This window comes from Chlorocebus sabaeus, chromosome 8, assembly GCF_047675955.1.
Source record: "Chlorocebus sabaeus isolate Y175 chromosome 8, mChlSab1.0.hap1, whole genome shotgun sequence".
In the NCBI taxonomy this organism is placed as follows: domain Eukaryota; kingdom Metazoa; phylum Chordata; class Mammalia; order Primates; family Cercopithecidae; genus Chlorocebus; species Chlorocebus sabaeus.
In genome coordinates this window covers 22511175-22530689 of record NC_132911.1, presented here as the reverse complement: position 1 = coordinate 22530689, position 19515 = coordinate 22511175, and the positions used below count along the sequence as shown (strand labels likewise).

Sequence of the window (19515 nt, the reverse complement as noted above, 5' to 3'; positions counted from 1 at the left end):
TTGTTGTCCTTCTACTGAGGTAGAAGGCCCTTAAAATTTTGTCAGATTTATTTCCCATTCTCTGACATGCAAATGTGTTACCAGTAAGTCAAGAGTAGTTGCTACTTCTTGCTCATGAGGTTCAATCAGTATAATGTCATCAATGTAATGGATCATCTTGTGTGATGTCTTGTGGAAGGGAAAGGCCATCAATCACCCTGCAGGCCAGATGTGGTGGCTCATGCCTGTAATCCCAGCACTTTGGGAGGCCAAGGTGGATGGGTCACTTGAGGCCAGGAGTTCTAGACCAGCCTGGCCAACATGGTGAAACCTCATCTCTACTAAAAATACAAAAATTAGCTGGATGCGGTGGGGCACATGGGTAATCCCAGCTACTTGGGAGGCTAAGGCATGAGAATCGCTTGAACCCAGGAGGTAGAAGTTGCAGTGAGCTGAGATCATGCCACCATACTCTAGTCTGAGCGACAGAGCAAGACTCTGTCAAAAAAAAAAAAAAAGAAAACAGAAAAAAGCACTGCAAACTAAATTATGACATAGGGCTGCAAGTTGATGCATCCCAGAGATAGGATAGTGAAGGTATATTGCTGGCCTTGCCAACTGAAAGCAAACTGCTTCTCTGGGAGTCCTTATTGACAGGTATAAACAACAAAGCATTTGCCAGTTCAATACCTGCATACCAGGTACCAGGGTGACAGGGATGTGGTGATTTGCTCAAACAATGAAACCATATCTGGTACAGCAGTTACAGCTGGAATCATGACCTGGTTAAGCTTATGATAATCCACTGTCATTCACCAAGATCCAACTGTCTTTGGCACAAGCCAAATAGGCAAGTTCAGTGGGCATGTGGTGGGAATCGCCACAGATGCATCCTGGATGGTGGTAATGATCTCTGCAATCCCTCCAGGAATGCGGCATTGCTTTTGTTTTTTTGTGCTTTACCGGTGGGGTATCACTCTGTCACACAGGCTGGAGTACAGTAGTATAATCAGCACCCACTGCAGCTTGAACTCCTGGGCTCAGGCAATCATCCTGCCTCAGCTTCTTGAGCAGCTAAGACTACAGGCATGTACCATCATACCTGGATAATTTTGTATGTGTATGTACAGATGGAGTCTCACTATGTTGCCCAGGCTGGTCTTAAACCCCTGGCCTCAAGCAATCCTCTTGCCTTGACCTCCCAGTGTGCTGGAATTACAGACATGAGTCACCATGCCCATCTGATATTGCTTTTGATTTACTGGTTTTTTTGTTTGTTTGTTTGTTTTTTAAGTAAATGCAAATCTGGTGGCTTCCACCTGGTCTTTAGTCTTCACTTCACATGTCAGGGAATGAAGGTGGGGATTGTGCCAGCTGCTGAGTATGTCTATTCCAATTATGCATACTAAAATGGGGAAATCAGACAGGATGGGTTTGGGTACCCACTGGCCCCTTTCTGAGATGGACTTGAGCTTAGTTTTAATAATGCCAACATAATTTCAATGGTATGCAAACACTGCGCTCCTGTACTTCTCCATCTTTCCTCCTCCATCTTGTTGTTTTCATAGATCACATCCTTGTACATTGTGTGCCTATTAACATCAATTTGTAATTATTGTTTTCTGCATTTGCTCTTTAAATCATATGAGTAAACAAGAGGATTTACAAGCCGAATGTACCACAATACTGTGCTATAGACTGAATTGTGTCTCCCGAAATCATATGTTGAAGCCTTACTATCCAATGTGATGGTATTTGGAGATGGTGCCTTTGGGAAGTAAATGGGTTTAGATGAGGTCGTGAGGGTGGGGCCCTCATAATGGGATTAGTGCCTTTTTAAGACACCAGACAACTTGCGCTTTCTCTCTCTCTTCTCGTGTGCACAAGGAAGAGGTTATGTGAATGCACAGCAAGATGGTGGCCATCTCTAGAACTATAAGAAGTAAATATCTATTGTTTAAGCCACTTGGTCTATGGTATTTTATTATAGCAGCCTGAGTAGCTGTGTACCAACATTTATATTTACCTATATCATTACCTTTTCCAGTATTCTTTATCTCTTCATATGCCTTTGAGCTATTACCTAATGTCATTACATTACCTCCTAAAGGACTCCTTTTAGCATTTCACAGGGCAGATCTACTAGTAATGTGCTCCATTACCTTTCACTTATCTAAGAATGTCTTAATTTCTTCTTCATTCTTGAATGATAGTATTGCTGGATATCAAATTCTTGGTTGCAGGATTTTGTGTGTGTTTTTGGTTTTTGGCACTTTAAATATGTTACCCACTCCCTTCTGGCCTCTATGGTTCCTGGTGAGAAGTTAGCTAATAACCTTTTGGGGTTCCCTTATACATACTGAGTGGGCCACTTGCTGCTTTCAGGATTTTCTGTTTGTGTTGGGCTTTTGTCCATTTGACTATAATGTGTCTCAGTGTAGTTCTCTTTTAACTTATCCTGCTTGGAGATCATTGAGCTTCTTGGATATGTAGACAAATGTTTTTCAAAAGTCTTGTACCTCCTTGTTAAATATTATTCCTAAATGTTTTATTTGTTTTTATGTCATTGTCAATGAAAGTGTTTTCTTAATTTCCTTTTTGGATTGTTCTTTGCTACTGCGAAACTTTTACACTGAAAACTATCAAACATTGCTGTAAGAAATTAAAGAAAACCAAAATAAACAGGAAGATACTCCATGTTCATAGATCAAAATGGTGTTAAATTACCCAAAGCAATATACAGATTCAATGTAATCCCTATCAAAATCTCAGCGGTGTTATTTTAAAAATGGAAGAACTTATATTCAAAGTTGTATGGAATTAAAAAGGACTTACTGACCAAAAACAATCTGGTAAAAGAAAAGCAGAGTTGGCGGGACTCACACTTTCCAATTTTGAAACACATCTTCATTCCAGGGCAGCTTTAGTCCCTCTTTCTTTGGATCATTCTTTGACTCTATAGAGATTCCTTCCCATTTTCTTCCCATGGCTGATGGTGTGAGCTTTAATTTTGAAGGCTTTTCCCATTGTTCTATGACTTCTGCTCCTGGTGTATCTTCCACTGGCTAGCAGCTCATTCAGAACAGGTATTAGGACATTATTCTGTGCATTTTAAAGGTCTAAATGGCACTGTCTAATATAGTAGTCCCTAGGCCCATGTGATTGCCAATCACTTGAAATATGCAAGGCGGGTGGATCACGAGGTCAGGAGTTCAAGACCAGCCTGGCCAAGATGGTGAAACCCCATTTCTACTAAAAATACAAAAATTAGCCGGGTGCAGTGGTGGGTGCCTGTAATCCCAGTTACTCGGGAGGCTGAGGCAGGAGAATCGCTTGAACCCAGGAGGCGGAGGTTGCAGTGAGCCAAGATCACTGTACTCTAGCCTGGACAACAGAGTAAGACTCCATCTCAAAAATAAAAAAGAAATAAATATGCTACTGCAAATTGAGATGTGCCATGAGTTGAAATATACGCAGGATTTGAAGACATACTATGAAAAAAATGCTGTAAAATATCTCAACGTTTTACGTGGATTACATATTTAAGTGATATTATCTGGGGTACATTAAATTAAAATGCATTATTAAAATTAATTTTACCCCTTCTCACTTTTTTTAATGTGCTGAGTGTGAATTTAAATTTCATATGTGGGCTGGGCACATGGCTTACCTGTATTCTCAGCACCTTGGGAGTCCAAGGAGAGTGAATCGCTTGAACCCAGGAGTTTGAGACCAGCCTAGGCAACATGGTGAAATCTCGTCTCTACAAAAAAAAAAGTACACAAAAAATTAACCCGGTGTGGTGGTGTGCACCTGTAGTTGCAGCTATTTGTGGGTGGGCGAGAGGGGGGATGTGGGAGGTCGAGGGTGCATTGAGCTGAGATCACACCACTGCACTCCAGCTTAGGCTATAGAGCAAGACCCTGTCTAAATAAATAAATAAATAGGCTGGGCGCAGTGGCTCACGCCTGTAATCCCAGTACTTTGGGAGGCCGAGGCAGGTGGATCACAAGGTCAGGAGATCGAGACTAGCCTGGCCAATATGGTGAAACCCTGTCTCTACTAAAAAAATTCAAAAATTAGCCAGGTGTAGTGGTGCGTGCCTGTAGTCCCAGCTACTCAGGAGGCTGAGGCAGGAGAATCGCTTGAACCCTGGAGGCGGAGGTTGCAGTGAGCTAAGATCGTGCCACTGCACTCCAGCCTGGGCGACAGAATGAGACTACGTCTCAAAAGTAAAACATAAAATAAAATAAAATAAATAAATATGTGGCTTATATTTCTTTTGGCAGTGCTGGTTTAAGGTGTGTAAATGCAGAATTGACAAACTGACCAAGCTAGAGATTTCCCTGTTTAGGTTCCACACATCCCTGAAAAAGCAGTTCCCCAGCCACCACTGCCAGCTTCTGGGAATCCTGTGACATTTCATTCACCAGCTTTTCTCTCCCCTCCCAGGACACCATATCTCCGAAGACAGTAGAGATTGTATCTCCTGCAAATATGGACAGGACTACAGCACTCACTGGAATGACTTCCTTTTCTGCTTGCGCTGCACCAAGTGTGACTCAGGTACAGAACATAAGGACCCCATGCCTAAAGGTGGAACGCAGGGTGCTGACATAAAAGTTGTAGCTAAAATGGGATCAGGAGACCTAGATACTGGTCCACCTTGGTCTTCGTCATACTTTGTTCCGTGATTTTGTCTTTGAGTTTTTTAGTAAATAAAACAGGCCAGGCACAGCGGCTCATGCCTGTAATCTCAACACTTTGGGAGGCATCGCTTGAGCCCAGGAGTTTGAAACCATCCTGGGCAACATGAGAAAGCCCGTCTCTACAAAAATATAAACATTAGCCAGGCAGGGTGGTGTGTGCCTGTATTCCCAGCTGCTTAGGAAGCTGAGGCAGGAGGCTCTCTTGAGCCCAGGAGGTGGAGGTTGCAGGGAGCCGAGATTGTGTCACTGCACTCCAGCCCAGGCAACAGAGCAAAACCCTGTCTCAATAATAATAATAATAATAATAATAATAATAATAATAATACAGAAATTATTTGTACAATGTATGCTACATGGTAAGGAAATCTTTTAGACTGTCAGCTGCAAAGGGGTGGGGCTATGAGCCTGGCTGAGTGCACAGAGCTGGGTCTCAGCGGTGGCACGGGTCTGCTTCAGGACCAGGCTCTCTCCCCCGGGCTCTGTGCTCTTGGCAGGTGCTCGGCCTCACTCATCCTTCCAGTTCTCAGGCCTCTCCCTCCTCCCCAGCAGGCCGGGCCTTGGGGAAATCACCCAAGGGCTCCTCTCCTTGCGGTCTCTCAGGTGATGCCTCGCACTTCCCTTGCTAGTGACCATGTGATCTAAACAATGCTTGTTCCCTAAACAATGCTTTCCCCTAATCTAATGTAATAAATAATGAATTGTGGTCCTTTTGTATGACTCTGAGTGTTGGCAACAGCTGAAGGGTGGGCGTCCTGTATGAGCCACCAGTGTGCTGGTGCAGAAACTGGCCCTCAGAACTCCTTGGCGAACTGAATTAAGCTGAGTAGGAGGGTCTTGGGGTGGGGAGGAAGGGTCAAGGGACACATCAGGAAAATTCATCCCAAAACCTTGTGCTCTGTCGTCAGGTGAAGTGGAGGTGAATTCCTGCACCACGACCAGAAACACGGTGTGTCAGTGCAAAGAAGGCACCTTCCGGGAAGAAGATTCCCCCGAGATTTGCCGGAAGTGCCGCACAGGGTGAGACAGCAGCCGGGGGCTCCCAGCAGCTCCACAGAACCCTGAGAAGACCCAAGCCTCCTTGTACCTCTGTCTGTCCTCTGAGAGCACCCCCATGGGGCATCCTTGAGCCTGCGGCTGCCCCTCCTGATCCCTCTGCCTGTCCCCACCCCTGCCCCCTGTAGCAGCCCCTTCCCACCCCTCCCCAGCACGAGTCCCCTTGGCCAGGCTGACTTGTTCACTGACCACAGAAGGCCATGACGTAGGGCCCATCATACTTTTAGGGGCCCATGAAATGCTTTAATTTCTTTTGAAATGAGAAGAATGAGTAGAATGCAGCCAGGGATATATTCATCTTTATACCAATTCAGCAATAAAATGTAATTTTTAATATTTTTTATGCAGGCAGGGGTCCATAAAGACAAAAGTGTCCACAGCCCACAAGAGGCATAATAAGGCCGTGGGTGGAGCTCCTTCAAGTTCCTATGAGGACCTGAGCCCACCCAGCTGGCCTCGCCCCTGGCCCCTGATCCCTCAATAAGACCTGTCTTTTCTCTATTTGGGTTTTAGGGGCCAAGGGTAATTTGCTCTTCTCTGGCCCCCGTAGTATTTGCTGTGATTGGGAGGAATGGGCAGACAGGTGGGGACAAGAGCTCACTTTTGTGGTTGACTGGAAGACCGGACTCAGCTTGTGGCCACAGGGGCTTGTGACCTTCCCCTGACATGTGGCTCCTCCTAATGCAGCCTCCCCTGCAGCCCAGGGAAGCTCCGTGTGTGCCCAGCACAGAAGGCTCCTGGAGCTGCAGCTCTGACCCTAGAGCAGGGAGGCCGAGGGGCCTGAAGTGCGCATGCTCAGACCCTTCCCCAGCCTCAAGAAGGGAGCATAGGGGGACCCCCTGCAGACACGAGGAACCTGCCCTTTCCCTGACACCTTCTCAGGGACACTGGGGAGGGAGGGTGGCTCCTCTTTCATCCCACCTGGCCAGCTTTCCATCAAGAGTCCCCCCTCTCCCTCCCTGTGTGTATCCAGGTGCCCCAGAGGGATGGTCAAGGTCAAGGATTGTACGCCCTGGAGTGACATCGAGTGTGTCCACAAAGAATCAGGTACAAAGCACACTGGGGAAGCCCCAGCTGTGGAGAAGACAGTGACCACCAGCCCTGGGACTCCTGCTTCTCCCTGTTCCCTCTCAGGCATCATCATAGGGGTCACAGTTTCAGTCGTAGTTGTGGTTGTGGCTGTGATTGTTTGGAAGACTTCACTGTGGAAGAAAGTGCTTCCTTACCTGAAGGGCGTCTGCTCAGGTAGGTGCTGGCTGAGGGCGGAGGCACTGGGCACTCTCTGCCCTGCCCCCTCCCACTCTATTCCCACAGACAGAAACGGCTGCCCCTCCCCCAAGTCTTAGTGTCTCCAGCCTGGCTGTATCCTCCTCCTTGTGGTCACCCCCATCCCCACATCCCAGGCACCCCCCAGAACCCTGGTCTCATCAGTCCCTCTCCCGGAGCTGGGGGTCCCCTCACCTCCCAGCCAAGTCTAGGAGGGCAGGGCCAGTTCCTCCCACCTTCAGGCCCAGCCAGGCAGGGGGCAGTCGGCTCCTCAACTGGGTGACAAGGGTCAGGATGAGAAGTGGTCGTGGGATTTATTCAGCCTTGGTCAGAGCAGAACACAGAGATTTTCCACATGTTGGTTTTACTCTAGTTCCCCTTCTCATCCCCCTTCCTCAGGGTGTCTCTGAGCTGTAAGACCCCATTCCTGTCCCCAGGCCCGGGGCTCCTTGTCCAGTGTCCCTGCCCCCAGCCCACCCGTGTGCCCCACTGTCCTCTGGGAGGGAGGTGCTGTGTGGGCCCCTCCCCTCCTGCTAAGGAGACTCCTTCTCTTTTAGGTGGTGGCGGGGACCCTGAGCGTGTGGACAGTGTGAGTTGGTTTCTCCAGGGACTGGGGGCTCAGGGGCTCAGGAACTGCTTCCTGGGACAGCAGAACCTGGGTGGGTGGGTCCCCATTGTCCTCATGGCTGCCCTGACTCTCTGAAGTGGCCCAGGGGCTCTGGGCTGACTGTGGGGGACACATGGCTGTTTTGAGCACTGCATATGCTGGTGAGCCCTGCTGTAGCCCAGGTGGCACCCTTACCCCACAGCCTGCACCCTGGGGATGGGGTGTCTGCCAGAGCACAGCACTGGGGCCCTGGCCCCAGCAGCAGGTCCTGGATGTGCGGAGACTGGGCTGCCTGCGGTGACCTCACTGAGAGGGGGTGGGGATGGCAGGTCCAGCTGCATACTGGGGACCCTGCAGCGAGCCCTAGGTGTGGACTCCTGAGTCGACTCTTTGCCTTCCCAATGTTTTTTCCAGAGCTCACATTCCCCACAACGGCCTGGGGCTGAGGACAATGCCCTCAATGAGATCGTGAGTATCTTGCAGCCCAGCCAGGTCCCTGAACAGGAAATGGAAGTCCAGGAGCCAGCAGAGCAGACAGACGTCAACACTTCGTCCCCAGGGGAGTCAGAGCATCTGCTGGTGAGTGGGGGACAGGTCATTTTGTTTCCCGGCCCGCTGCTTACCTGGGATTTCACAGACAGTGCAAGAGGGCAGTGCCTTAGCTCTCCTGGCCCAGGGGAAATGGAACCTGAAGGAGACAGGGGACTGCAGGGGACAAAGTGGCTGCACTGAGGTGGTGACTGTGCCAGTCTGCAGGTGGACATCTGCTTCTTACTCCCTGTCCTGTCCTTGCTGTGTCCCCAGAGCCTGGAGCTCCACAGGCACAGAGTGGGGGTCAGAGGGTTCATTGGTGACTGAATAAGGCTGCACAGTCTGCATCGTGTGCTCCTAACAGAACTCAAGGAGCCCTCGCTTGTAACAGCAGGAGTTTTAAATGTACTCTGAAATTGTTATTACATTGAACATATTCCAAAGTTTGTATGGCAGCTTCTAAAAAGTAGGATTCCGAGTCGATGCACAGCAGGCTTTTGTATTGGACACTCGCACACAATCAGTTCATATCAATCCATCAGTTTTGATATGATACTGAGTAGGTGGGAAATCTGTATATACATTTATTGTTCATTGCTCGTAAGCACTGAAAGTCCTTCCCTCGAACATAGGATGAGATTATCCATTTTCTTGCAGTGTTTTATTTTTAATGATTTGATTTTTTTTTTTTTTTTTTTTTTTTTTTTTGTGAGAAGGAGTCTCGCTCTGTCGCCCAGGCTGCAGTGCAGTGGCGCGATTCGGCTCACTGCAAGCTCCGCCTCCCGGGTTCATGTCATTCTCCTGCCTCAGCCTCCTGAGTAGCTGGGACTACAGGCGCCCACCACCACGCCTGGCTAATTTTTTGTATTTTTAGTAGAGACGGGGTTTCACCGTGTTAACCAGGATGGTCTCGATCTCCTGACCTCGTGATCCACCCACCTCGGCCTCCCAAAGTGCTGGGATTACAGGCATGAGCCACCGCGCCCGGCTAATGATTTGATTTTTAACATACCGCAATATAGTCTAAACAGAATTGAATTTTTGATTCCATATAAGCTGAGGAACTCCCTGAATTGTTCTGAGTCACTGTTTCCTTCTTCTAAGCCCACTTAGCGACCAATTCTTCCTTTTCCCTCTGCCTTTGCCCTTTTGCCACCTCCTTTGCTACATGTCAAATGTTTATTTTTTTCTCTCTTCCTCTTCACTCTTTTTTTTTTTTTAAAGTAGATCTTGTCCTTGAAAATATCAAATGTTTATGTGGGCAGTGATCTCTTCCACCTAGACTGTTTCTGTTTCTTCCTTGCATCTATACCACTTTCTTTTTAATAAAGAGAAGAGATTTTAAAAGGAAATAAATGAATAATGCCAATACTTCCTCCATGCTTATTAATCACTTCGAACATTTTTTTTTTTTTTTTTTTTTTTTTTTTTTTTTGAGACAGGATCTTACTCTGTCACCCAGGCTGGAGTGCAGTGGCGCGATCTTGGCTCATTGCAACCCCTGCCTCCTGGGCTCAAGTCATCCTCTCACCTCAGCTTCCTGAGTAGCTGGGACTATAGGCATGTGCCACCGTGTGCAGTCAAGTTTTGTATTTTTTTGTAGAGACAGGGTTTGGTCATGTTGCCTAGGCTGGTCTCGAACTCCTGAGCTCAGGCAATTCACCCTTCTTGGCCTCCCAAAATGCTGGGATTACAAGCATGAGCCACCATGCCTGGCCTCATCATTTTTTGTTGTTGTTGTTTTTGTGGTTTTTTTTTTTGAGACAGAGTCTCGCTCTGTCGCCCAGGCTGGAGTGCAGTGGCGCAATCTCGGCTCACTGTGAGCTCCGCCTCCCGGGTTCACGCCATTCTCCTGCCTCAGCCTCCTGAGTAGCTGGGATTACAGGCGCCTGCCACCACGCCCAGCTAATTTTTTTTTTTTTTGTATTTTTAGGGGGGTTTCACCGAGTTAGCCAGGATGGTCTCGATCTCCTGACCTTGTGATCCGCCCGCCTCAGCCTCCCAAAGTGCTGGGATTACAGGCGTGAGCCTCTGTGCCTGGCCGGCCTGATCATTTTTAAAAAGCAGGTCACCCATTAGCCACACATCCACCAGAGTATGAAAAAACTTGATCATATCAAGAGCCTTCTTCACCCTTTCCCCAGGCTTCTGGCCCTTCTTATTTCAGGTAACTACAGTGGATAATTTCTTGCGATTCTTTGCTAAGCTCTTTGTGCATATGCCATCTATGTACATACGTGCATATGTATATATGTAGTATTGACATGAAAAGGATTATATCATGTACAACACCAAATGAAACTGTGTAATGTTTTAATATCTTAGACAGCAAATATGTTTTCAAAATTATTTTTACACATCTTAAAATTTAGAATTAGATAAAATTTAGAATTATAAGATTTTCTCCAGCACCCAACCCCCTGCCGCCACATAATCACTGGATGTTAAAAAATATTAATTTAAATTAATAAATGGTTCTAGGAATGATTGAGATGATTTCATTTTATTATCAAAGAAGATAGTATTTCAAGTCTTTTATTATGACTCCGTCAAGATTTGGGGGTTTATTTCAGATAAATTATTCCTATTCCTCATCAAAGCTGTTTCTTTGCATTTTGGGTCTTCTTGTAAGTCCATTTTCTAATTTATTATGTCTGCTGCTACTTTTCTTTTCTTTCTTTTCTGAGATGAGTTTCACTCTGTCACCCAGGCTGGAGTGCAGTGGTACAATCATGGCTCACTGCAGCCTTGACCTCCTAAGGCCAAGTGATCCTCCTGCCTCAGCCTCCTGAGTAGCTAGGATGACAGTTTCGTGCCACCACACCCAGATTTTATTTTATTTTATTATTTTATTTTATTTTATTTTTATTTTTATTTTATTTTACTTTATTTTATTTTGGAGACAGGATCTCGCTGTGTTGCCCAGGCTGGTCTCAAACTCCTGGGCTCAAGCAATCCTCACACCTCAGCCTCCCAGAGTGCTGGGATTACAGGTGTGAGCCACCATGCCCAGCCTCTGCTATGTGTTTTAACATTCATCAGGGCTGGGTGCAGTGGTTCATTCCTGTAATCCCAACAATTTGGGAGACTGAGCCAGGCAGATCACTTGAGGTCAGGAGCTTGAGACTAGCCTGGCCAACATGGTGAAACCCCGTCTCTACTAAAAATACAAAAGTAAAATACAAAAATTAGCTGGGCATGGTGGCACACACCTGTAATCCCAGTTACTTGGGAGGCTGAGGCAGGAGACTCTCTTGAACCCAGAGGTGGAGGTTGCAGTGAGCCAAGATCGCACCATTGCACTCCAGCCTGGGAGACAGAGTAAGACTCTGTCTCAAAAAAAAAAAAAAAAAAATCATCACGACATATTCATTTTTAAGTATTACAATTTAAACCTTGGGGTTTTAAAAATATACACTCCTAAGCTAAAATATTGACTGCTGTATTAGCCTCCTTCCGAGAGTCTTGCCCCTTCGTTTCCTGTCTTGTTGCCGGAACTTTCAGAACAATGTTCCGGAAGTGACGTGCTGCAGGTCTCAGGGCTGGCTGGTGGTCTGGTTCGGTACTGGACTGCAGGACTCCTGGTTCTGACCAGGATGTTCTGCACTATGTGTTACAGGAACCGGCAGCAGCTGAAGTGCCTCAGAGGAGGGGGCTGCTGGTTCCAGTGAATGAAAACGACCCCACTGAGAGTAAGTGTTTTGCTCCTGGAGATGCAGCAGGAATGGAGGGAATAGGGACAGTGTCCTAATTTCTGTCCCCATAGGTGAGAGGGCTCTTCCAGAGTATTCCATGGAGGAAGCAGGGAGTCCTGTGGTATAGACCATCTGGACCCTAAACTGTCTTCTCCCATCTCTTCTCCCCACTCTACCTCATCCGCTCTGCACCCTATCAATGACCCTAATGACTCTGTCCGTCCCCTTGTCCTCTCTCCTCCTTTGTTCAGGGTCTGATGTAGCCCCCGCCCCAGGGACCTCCTGAGGGGCTGGCCTGTCCTGCACAGCACCACTAACCCCAGTGGGCTAAGGAGCTCTTGACCTGTGCCTAAGCCCAATTTGCAGAGCTATTGTGTAAACGACATATGAATTCCAAAGACTTAATGCAGAAAAGAGTGGAAAATATTTCACTCACAATTTTTGTATATTGATTGTATATTAAATTATATTTTAAATATATTCAGTACCATACATTAAAATGAATGTCGCTTGCTTCTGACTTTTTTAAATGAGGCTGTTGGAAAACACAGCCTCGTGTTCCTGGCCCCGTCTGTCTCTAAGGACGGCAGGGCGCATCATGTTGCACACACATCTCATTTAATCCCTCATTGTCCCGGGATCTGGGCAGCGTTGCTCAGTCTTTGGTTTCGCTTCTTGCTCAGAGTCTGTTTGCCTGCACCTAGCTCTGCCCTAGCACCAGGAAGTGAGGCCGAGCTGGGTGAAAACAGAGGTCCCCTGTCCCAGGCCCTGTGCTTTGCACAGATGCAGATATGGCCGCCCTAGGACCTGCTCCCCTGGCAAGCGCAGCCCAGGCAGCCTCCTTACTCCTCTGAGCTCCCGCTGCAGCCACTCTCTCTCCCTCCCTCGGGCTCTCACCCATTTTGCTTTCTGCCTCCGTCGGGTTCATCCATCCTCCCCTGGTGGGTTCTCAGCTCTGTGTAAGGGCTGATTCTCTGATGACCTTGACTCCCGGAAGCACCCTGGGTGCGGGGGAGGCCAAGCAGTGTGGGCACACTCTCTGTGGATGGGAAGTGGGTGGGCGCTGGAGCGGCAGGTTTGCTGACACACAGGGCTGTCCCGGTTCCCCGCCTTGGGTTCTGGGCCTGATGTGGGATCCTCTGCCCTTTCTGAGTCCCAGCTCACCTGGCTGTCTCTGTGGCTTTCTCCACCAGCTCTGAGACAGTGCTTCGATGACTTTGCAGTCATCGTACCCTTTGACGCCTGGGAGCCGCTCGTGAGGCAGCTGGGCCTCACGGACAACGAGATAAAGGTGGCCAAAGCTGAGGCAGCAAGCTCCAGGGACACCTTGTACGTGATGCTGATAAAGTGGGTCAACAAAACCGGGCGGGCCGCCTCTGTCAACACCCTGCTGGATGCCTTGGAGATGCTGGAAGAGAGACTTGCCAAGCAGAAGATTCAGGACCGCTTGTTGAGCTCCAGAAAGTTCATGTATCTAGAAGATGATGCAGACTCTGCCACGTCCTGAGTGTGAATCTTTTGAGGAAATCAGACCTTCCCTGGTTACCTTCTTTCTGGAAAAAGCCCAACTGGACTCCAGCCAGTAGGAAACTGCCACAATTGTCACATGACCGGTACTGGAAGACACTCTCCCATCCAACATCACCCAGTGGATGGAACATCCTGGGACTTTTTCACTGCACATGGAATTATTTTTATAAGCGGAATGTGAACACTATGTAAATACCTAGATCATTCTATGTTTGTGTGTATTTTGAGATTTGGTTTGGGATGTCCTATTGTCTTTACAGCACTTTATCCTAATATAAACGCTTTATTTATTTATGTGGGCTACATTGCAAGATCTATCTGGCTTAGCATTTACGCAGTTGATGTCCAACTTCACTTGACACTATATGATGTGAATTTTTTTCGGGGGAAGGGGGAGTGGTTCACTCTGTCTCCCAGGCTGGAGTGCAATGGTGCAATCTTGGCTCGCTATAGCCTTGACCTCTCAGGCTCAAGCAATTCTCCCACCTCAGCCATCCAAATAGCTGGGACCACAGGCGTGTCCCACCACACCCGGCTGATTTTTTGTATTTTGTCTAGATATGGGGGGCTCTCTATGTTGCTCAGGGTGGTCTCGAACTCCTGGACTCAAGCAGTCCGCCCACCTCAGACTCCCAAAGTGCTGGAATTAGAGGCATGAGCCCCAGCACCTGGCCTTACCTTTCTACTTTTATAATTATGTATGTGATTATTTTATGAATATGAAGAAACTTTAGTAAATGTACTTGTTTACACAGTTATGTGAATGGATTAGGTAAACAAAATGAGGAGACGTACAATGGGGGAAGAAGAAAAAGTCCTCTGTAAGACGTCACTGTCTGGGTTCCAGTTCTCCCTCAGATGTACTTTGGTTTCAATGACTGGCAACTTCTAAAGGGGCCAACCTTTTGAACTGGACAACCTTACAAATATATGAGTATTATTTATAGGTAGTTGTTTACATGTGAGTCGGGACCAAAGAGAACTGGATCCATGTGAAGTCCTGTGTGTGACTGGTCCCTACCTGGGCAGTCTCATTTGCACCTGTAGCCCCTATCTATGGACAGGCTGGGACTGAGGCAGATAGGTTAGATCACATACAGCAAATAGGGTCTATGTCATATCCCATTTCCAGTGAATGTAGTGAACTTGAGCCCTGTTAGGTTCAAGAGAGAGAGGACAAAATCTGTCTCCCACGTCTGCCATGGCATCAAGGGGGAAGAATAGATGGTGCTTGGGAGTTGTGTGAAATGCTTGCCATCTCAGGAGTAGATGGCCCAGCTCACTTCTGGTGATCTGTCACCCTGAGCCACTGAGTTGCATTTTAGGGTACAGATTCCCTACTTGAGGAGCTTGGCCCGTCTGTAAGCATCTGACTCATCTCAGAAATATCAGTTCTCAAACACTATGGCAACAGGACCTAGAATGGCTGACGCATTAAGATTTTGTTCTTGTGTCCTGTTCTATTATTGTTTTAAGACCTCACTAACCATTTCAGCCTCTTCCTAACAAACCCTTCTCCACAGTATTTCAGTCATGGCAGGATCATTTATGCAGGTAGTCATTCCAGGAGTTTTTGGTCTTTACTGTCTCAAGGCATCGTGGGTAGTTTTGTTCCGGGACTGGTTTGGCTGGGACAAAGTTGGAATTGCCTGAAGATCACACATTCAAACTGTTGTGTCCGTGGAGTTTTAGGAGAGGGTGGCCTTTCTGGTCTTTGCACTTCCATCCTCTCCCACTTCCATCTGGCGTCCCACGCATTGTCCCCTGCACTTCTGGAATGCACCAGTTGCTGCTACCTCCTGGTCTTTGCCTTTGCTGCGCCTTCTGTGCAGGACGCTCAGCCTCAGGGCTCAGAGGGAGCCAATCTGGTCCCAGCTCCCTTGTCCCTTCCACAGAGGCCTTCCTTGAAGATGTATCTAAAGTGTCAGCCTTATCAGTGTTTAAGATTATTCTTTTTTTATTTTTTATTTTTTGAGACAGAATCACACTCTCTCACCCAGGCTGGAGTGCAACGGCGTGATCTGGGCTCGCCGCAACCTCCACCTCCTGGGTTCAAGCGATTCTCGTGCCTCAGCCTCCAGAGTAGCTGGGATTACAGGCACCTGCCATCACGCCTGGCTAATTTTTGTATTTTTAGTAGAGACGGGGTTACACCACGTTGGTCAGGCTGGTCTTGAACTCCCGACCTCAGGTGATCCACCTCTTCCTCCCAAAGTGCTGGGATTACAGGCGTGAGCCACCACACCAGGCCAAGCTATTCTTTTAAAGTAAGCTTCCTGACAACATGAAATAATTGGGGTTTTTTGTTGTTTAGTTACGTTAGGTTTTGCTATATTCCCAGGCCAAATAGCATGTGATACAGGACAGCCACTTACAGTGTGTTACTCATGGTTGGTGTCCTTTCATGCTTCTGCCCTGTCAAAGGTCCCTATCTGAAATGTGTTACAGTACAAACAATACAAGGAAGCACATTGTGTACAAAATATTTATGTATTTATGAATTCATGACCAAATTAAATATGAAACCTTATATAAAAAGAGGTGTGGTTTTTGTCTCCCGCCCCCAACCTCCCCTCCTCTTGTGAATCAGCTCTTGAGTGACAGGAGGCCAGGGCTGTGCTCCTGCTGGGACTCCTTCCTTCCTCCCTCCCCTCTGTTTTCAGGATTGGCCCGCTGGGGGTGTTTTCCTGCATCCAGGAATTCTCTGGAGTTCAAAGAGCTAGGTGCCTGGGGACTGGGATTCATACTTCCTTCCTCTTTCTCTCCTGCCTGCTCCTCCCTCTGGGGACAGGGACACCAGTGCTGGCCTGGTTTACCCACAGCCTCCCAGGAGGGTTCTCTGGGCTGCCGGGTTGCATCTGGTTCCGACAGCTCTCGGGGAAGGGGCGGTGGGTCCCTTAAGTTGGGGGGCCGGCCCTGTTTCTCAGGGAGTCCAGTGGTCACTCTCCTACGGCTTCCTACAGCCCTGGGCCGACCTTCATTTTCTCTGCCCCGGCCTTCCCTGAACCCCCACCAGGGTACCCAGGTTGCTCAGCCCTGCAGGCACCTAGACCTATTTCCCGTTCCCCTTGCCCTGGAGGACCCATTCTCCCTCTCATCCACAGCTTCTGGGAGGCCCATGCGTTCCCCAACGCTGTCCGCCTTCCCTAGAGGGGAGGTGGAGGTGCTCCAGGCTCCCACTTCCGTCCCCGCTGCCCTGCCCGTGGGCTTTTGGGCCTCACTTGGAGCCCTGGGCTGCGCTGAGCCGCAGGGAGGCCGAGCAGCCTGTAGAGGGCAGCACACGCATGGCTTTCCAGCCAGCCGCCCTGGAGGCCCGTGAAGGGGAGGCAGCCACAGTCCTGGAGGAGCCTGGGCCTCGACAACATGGCTCCCCCGCGGGGTTAGGGTCGCTTGTCCTCCAGCCGCCTGCTCTCTTGATGGGGATTTAACCTCTGGTCACTAGGTCCCGCCGGCTGCCTTTGTTTCGGGTTAGCTCTATACCAGGCCTAACCAGCGTTTTGCTGGAGCCCACCCCTGGGCCAGGCCCTCTCAGCTAGAACATCTTTCTCAGGCGAGGCGACTCCTGAGCTCCGAGCCCACAGCCCCACTGCCTCCTGGCTCTGCCCCTCCTCCGTGGGACTCCATCTTTTACACCTAAAAAGGGTGTGGGTAGTGAAATTTGAGTCAGGGTTAGAAAATGGAAAGGGGCAATTGTGGCCCAGCTTTTGCCCCATGGGGGCTGGGAGCTAGTTTCAATCCCCCACATTCCTCCAGCCCCGCCCTCCTCCTCTCTAGACCAACCCTGCTTTTCCTCCTGCTCCATTCTCCCTCTTCTCCTTCCCCTTATCCTACCCCAGCAGTAATAAGGCCGTGTCCTTTCACTACAGGCCCGTGCCCCTTCCCCTGACCTTTGGCCCCTATTGCAGCCTCCCCAAAAACACCCACCATAAGCACCCTGTGGGGTGATCCTCTGAAGGCAAGGAAGGGAGCCTGCAGTCTCCAGATGGGCAAAAGCAAGAGTCCGGTGCCATTTGAGCCTGGAGACCAAACCCCTCTTTGCTGCCAGCCCCGGCCCCTCAATCACCAGCCCTCTGGAGGCCAGGCCCCTGTGCTGCCCTCAGAGCCAGCCGGCAGGGTCAGGGCCTCCGCAGTCAAAGAAGTACCGAGTCCTTTCCTGAAAGGCATTGAAGTCAATTCTGCAACCTAAATCTTTACCTCCTCATCATGGGGGCCTCTGTTTCTAGAAATGTGAGCTAGGCAGGGGCTTTTTCTGATTTTCATTCTTTGGAGGGATAGAGGACAGAGTGTTTGTTGGTGACTTTTTGTTTCGGTTTCAGTTTGGTTGTTGTTGGGTTTTGTTTTTTGCTAATTTTGCCCCACCCTATAAAAAGCAGTGCCACCCAGAGGCAGGAGAGGGCCCTGAGGAACACGGGGTCGCTGTGCACTCATTCCTACTTCCTTCTTCACCTGTCCCAGCCGCTTTCTTTGGTTCCCATCTCCAAATCTGAGGGTAAAGGAGGGGTGAGGGAGAAGTTTCTTGTTGCACCAAGAGGCACTGCTTCTAGGCCTGGAGCTCCGAATGACCTCTGTCCCCATTCTCAGGCCTGTGCCAGCACAGCCCCCCGGGACAGAGGGACGCTGGCAGGATGCAGGCCTTTCCATGTCTGGCCTTTTGCAGCTGGACCCCGGGATGTAGAAGCCTTGAGTTGGGCTCTGAAGGCTCAATTTCTACCCTGACTTCTCCAGTAAGGATGTGAGTAGACTTCGTGTGGAAATGTCCACAAAACAAATGCAACACTCAAGTCCATCGGTGGAAAGACATGGCCAACAGGGCCAGGAGCCTCGAGGATCACTTCTGCTTGCTGGGAGGGGGGGCTGCCTCCCTGGCCAGAGCAGCAACCAAGACACACAGAGAAGCCCTCGAGGCTGGGAGGCTTTCCCTTTGACTCTAGGGCTCTCAAACCCAGAGATAAAATGCCAGAGCGCTTTGCTCTTCCAAGCAGTTGTCTCCTGTCCTGCTTTGGGTCTGGGAACCTCTGCAGGTGGTTCCCGTTCTGCTCCACAGGGCCCGGCTCCTCTCTGGCTGAGCCACGGTAGCTGGTAAGAAGAGCTGCACCCTGTGGGTCCTGGTTACGTGGGCCCCCGGTCCCTGTAAGGTGGATGGGGTGATGCGGAAGAGCAGAGGGGCGAGGGCAGATGGGGACAACAGCAGCAGGGTCAGAAGAGGGTGGCAGCATCTCAGACCACAGCCGAGGAGGAAGACGGGGACGAGGAGGAGGCTGCCGAGGAGGACGGGGAGGATGGACTGTTCCAGAAGAGCCAACGCCGCTTGGGCTGCCGCTTGAGGTGGAGGTAGTCCTCCTTCTCACGCTCCTTCCGTGCCCGCTGGTAATGATCTTCCTCCTTCAGGTACCACACAGGTGGCCACCGATGCTTCTCGAAATACTCCTGGTTTTCTGGCACAGAGAACAGTGCAGCTTGGTTAGAAAGGAGGCAGAGGGACAAGAGGAGCGTGGGACACCAGTCCCACCCCACCACAAGGCCTGCAGCAGGCCCCCAGCCCAGCCCCCAACACATTCCCATGGCCCACGGCACATGAGCCTCTGAGGCAAGCAAAGTGCCCAAAAAGCAGGTCTGAAAGTCAGCACTGGGGAAGCTGAGTCCCTTTACAAAGACGGGAGCGATCTAGACAAGGGCTGCCTGTGCATTGGGAATGAAACGGACAGAGGTGAAGGATAAGGGAGAAGGGGTAAGCGAATGTCGGCCAGGAGATACTCAGCATGGTTAGGGGATGAGTGGAAGTTTCTGGCCAGAGCTGAGGTTCAGGGGGGAATATGGAGTCAGGGCACAGCAGGACACAGCAGCAGACCAGAGGAATGGCTCGCCTTATTCTGCAGGGTACGGGGGGCCGTGGAAGACTACTGTTTCAATGGAAGGTCTGGAACCAGGCAGTGATGCTATTGGACCTGTGCTCTAGAAAGAAAATGCTAGGCTGGGCGCGGTGGCTCAAGCCTATAATCCTAGCACTTTGGGAAGCTGAGGCAGGTGGATTGCCTGAGGTCAGGAGTTTGAGACCAGCCTGGGCACCATGGTGAAACCCTGTCTCTACTAAAATACAAAAAATTAGCCAGGCGTGGTGGTGGGTGCCTGTAATCCCAGCTACTCG

At 49.4% G+C, this 19515-nt stretch overlaps 2 protein-coding genes across 6 annotated transcripts in view; one reads left to right on the top strand and one right to left on the bottom strand.

Moving 5' to 3' along the window:
- Positions 1 to 15908, top strand: part of TNFRSF10B (TNF receptor superfamily member 10b) — a 51782-nt gene extending 35874 nt beyond the window's left edge. The window contains exons 3-10 of one of the 2 annotated variants that reach the window (XM_007961928.3): positions 4432 to 4545; positions 5594 to 5705; positions 6715 to 6788; positions 6876 to 6986; positions 7565 to 7596; positions 8029 to 8193; positions 11765 to 11837; positions 13034 to 15908. In XM_007961928.3, coding sequence (XP_007960119.3) covers positions 4432 to 4545; positions 5594 to 5705; positions 6715 to 6788; positions 6876 to 6986; positions 7565 to 7596; positions 8029 to 8193; positions 11765 to 11837; positions 13034 to 13347 — 995 coding nt within the window. In that variant the 3' untranslated portion in view covers positions 13348 to 15908. Of the gene's footprint in view, positions 1 to 4431; positions 4546 to 5593; positions 5706 to 6714; positions 6987 to 7564; positions 7597 to 8028; positions 8194 to 11764; positions 11838 to 13033 lie in introns of both variants that reach the window. The other variant, XM_007961927.3, reaches the window with a different exon arrangement.
- Positions 15842 to 19515, bottom strand: part of RHOBTB2 (Rho related BTB domain containing 2) — a 32838-nt gene continuing 29164 nt past the window's right edge. For all 4 annotated transcript variants that reach the window (XM_073017995.1, XM_007961917.3, XM_073017994.1 and 1 more), the window contains one exon: positions 15842 to 18805. In XM_073017995.1, the coding sequence (XP_072874096.1) occupies positions 18588 to 18805 (218 nt within the window). In that variant the 3' untranslated portion in view covers positions 15842 to 18587. The remainder of the gene's footprint in view (positions 18806 to 19515) is intronic.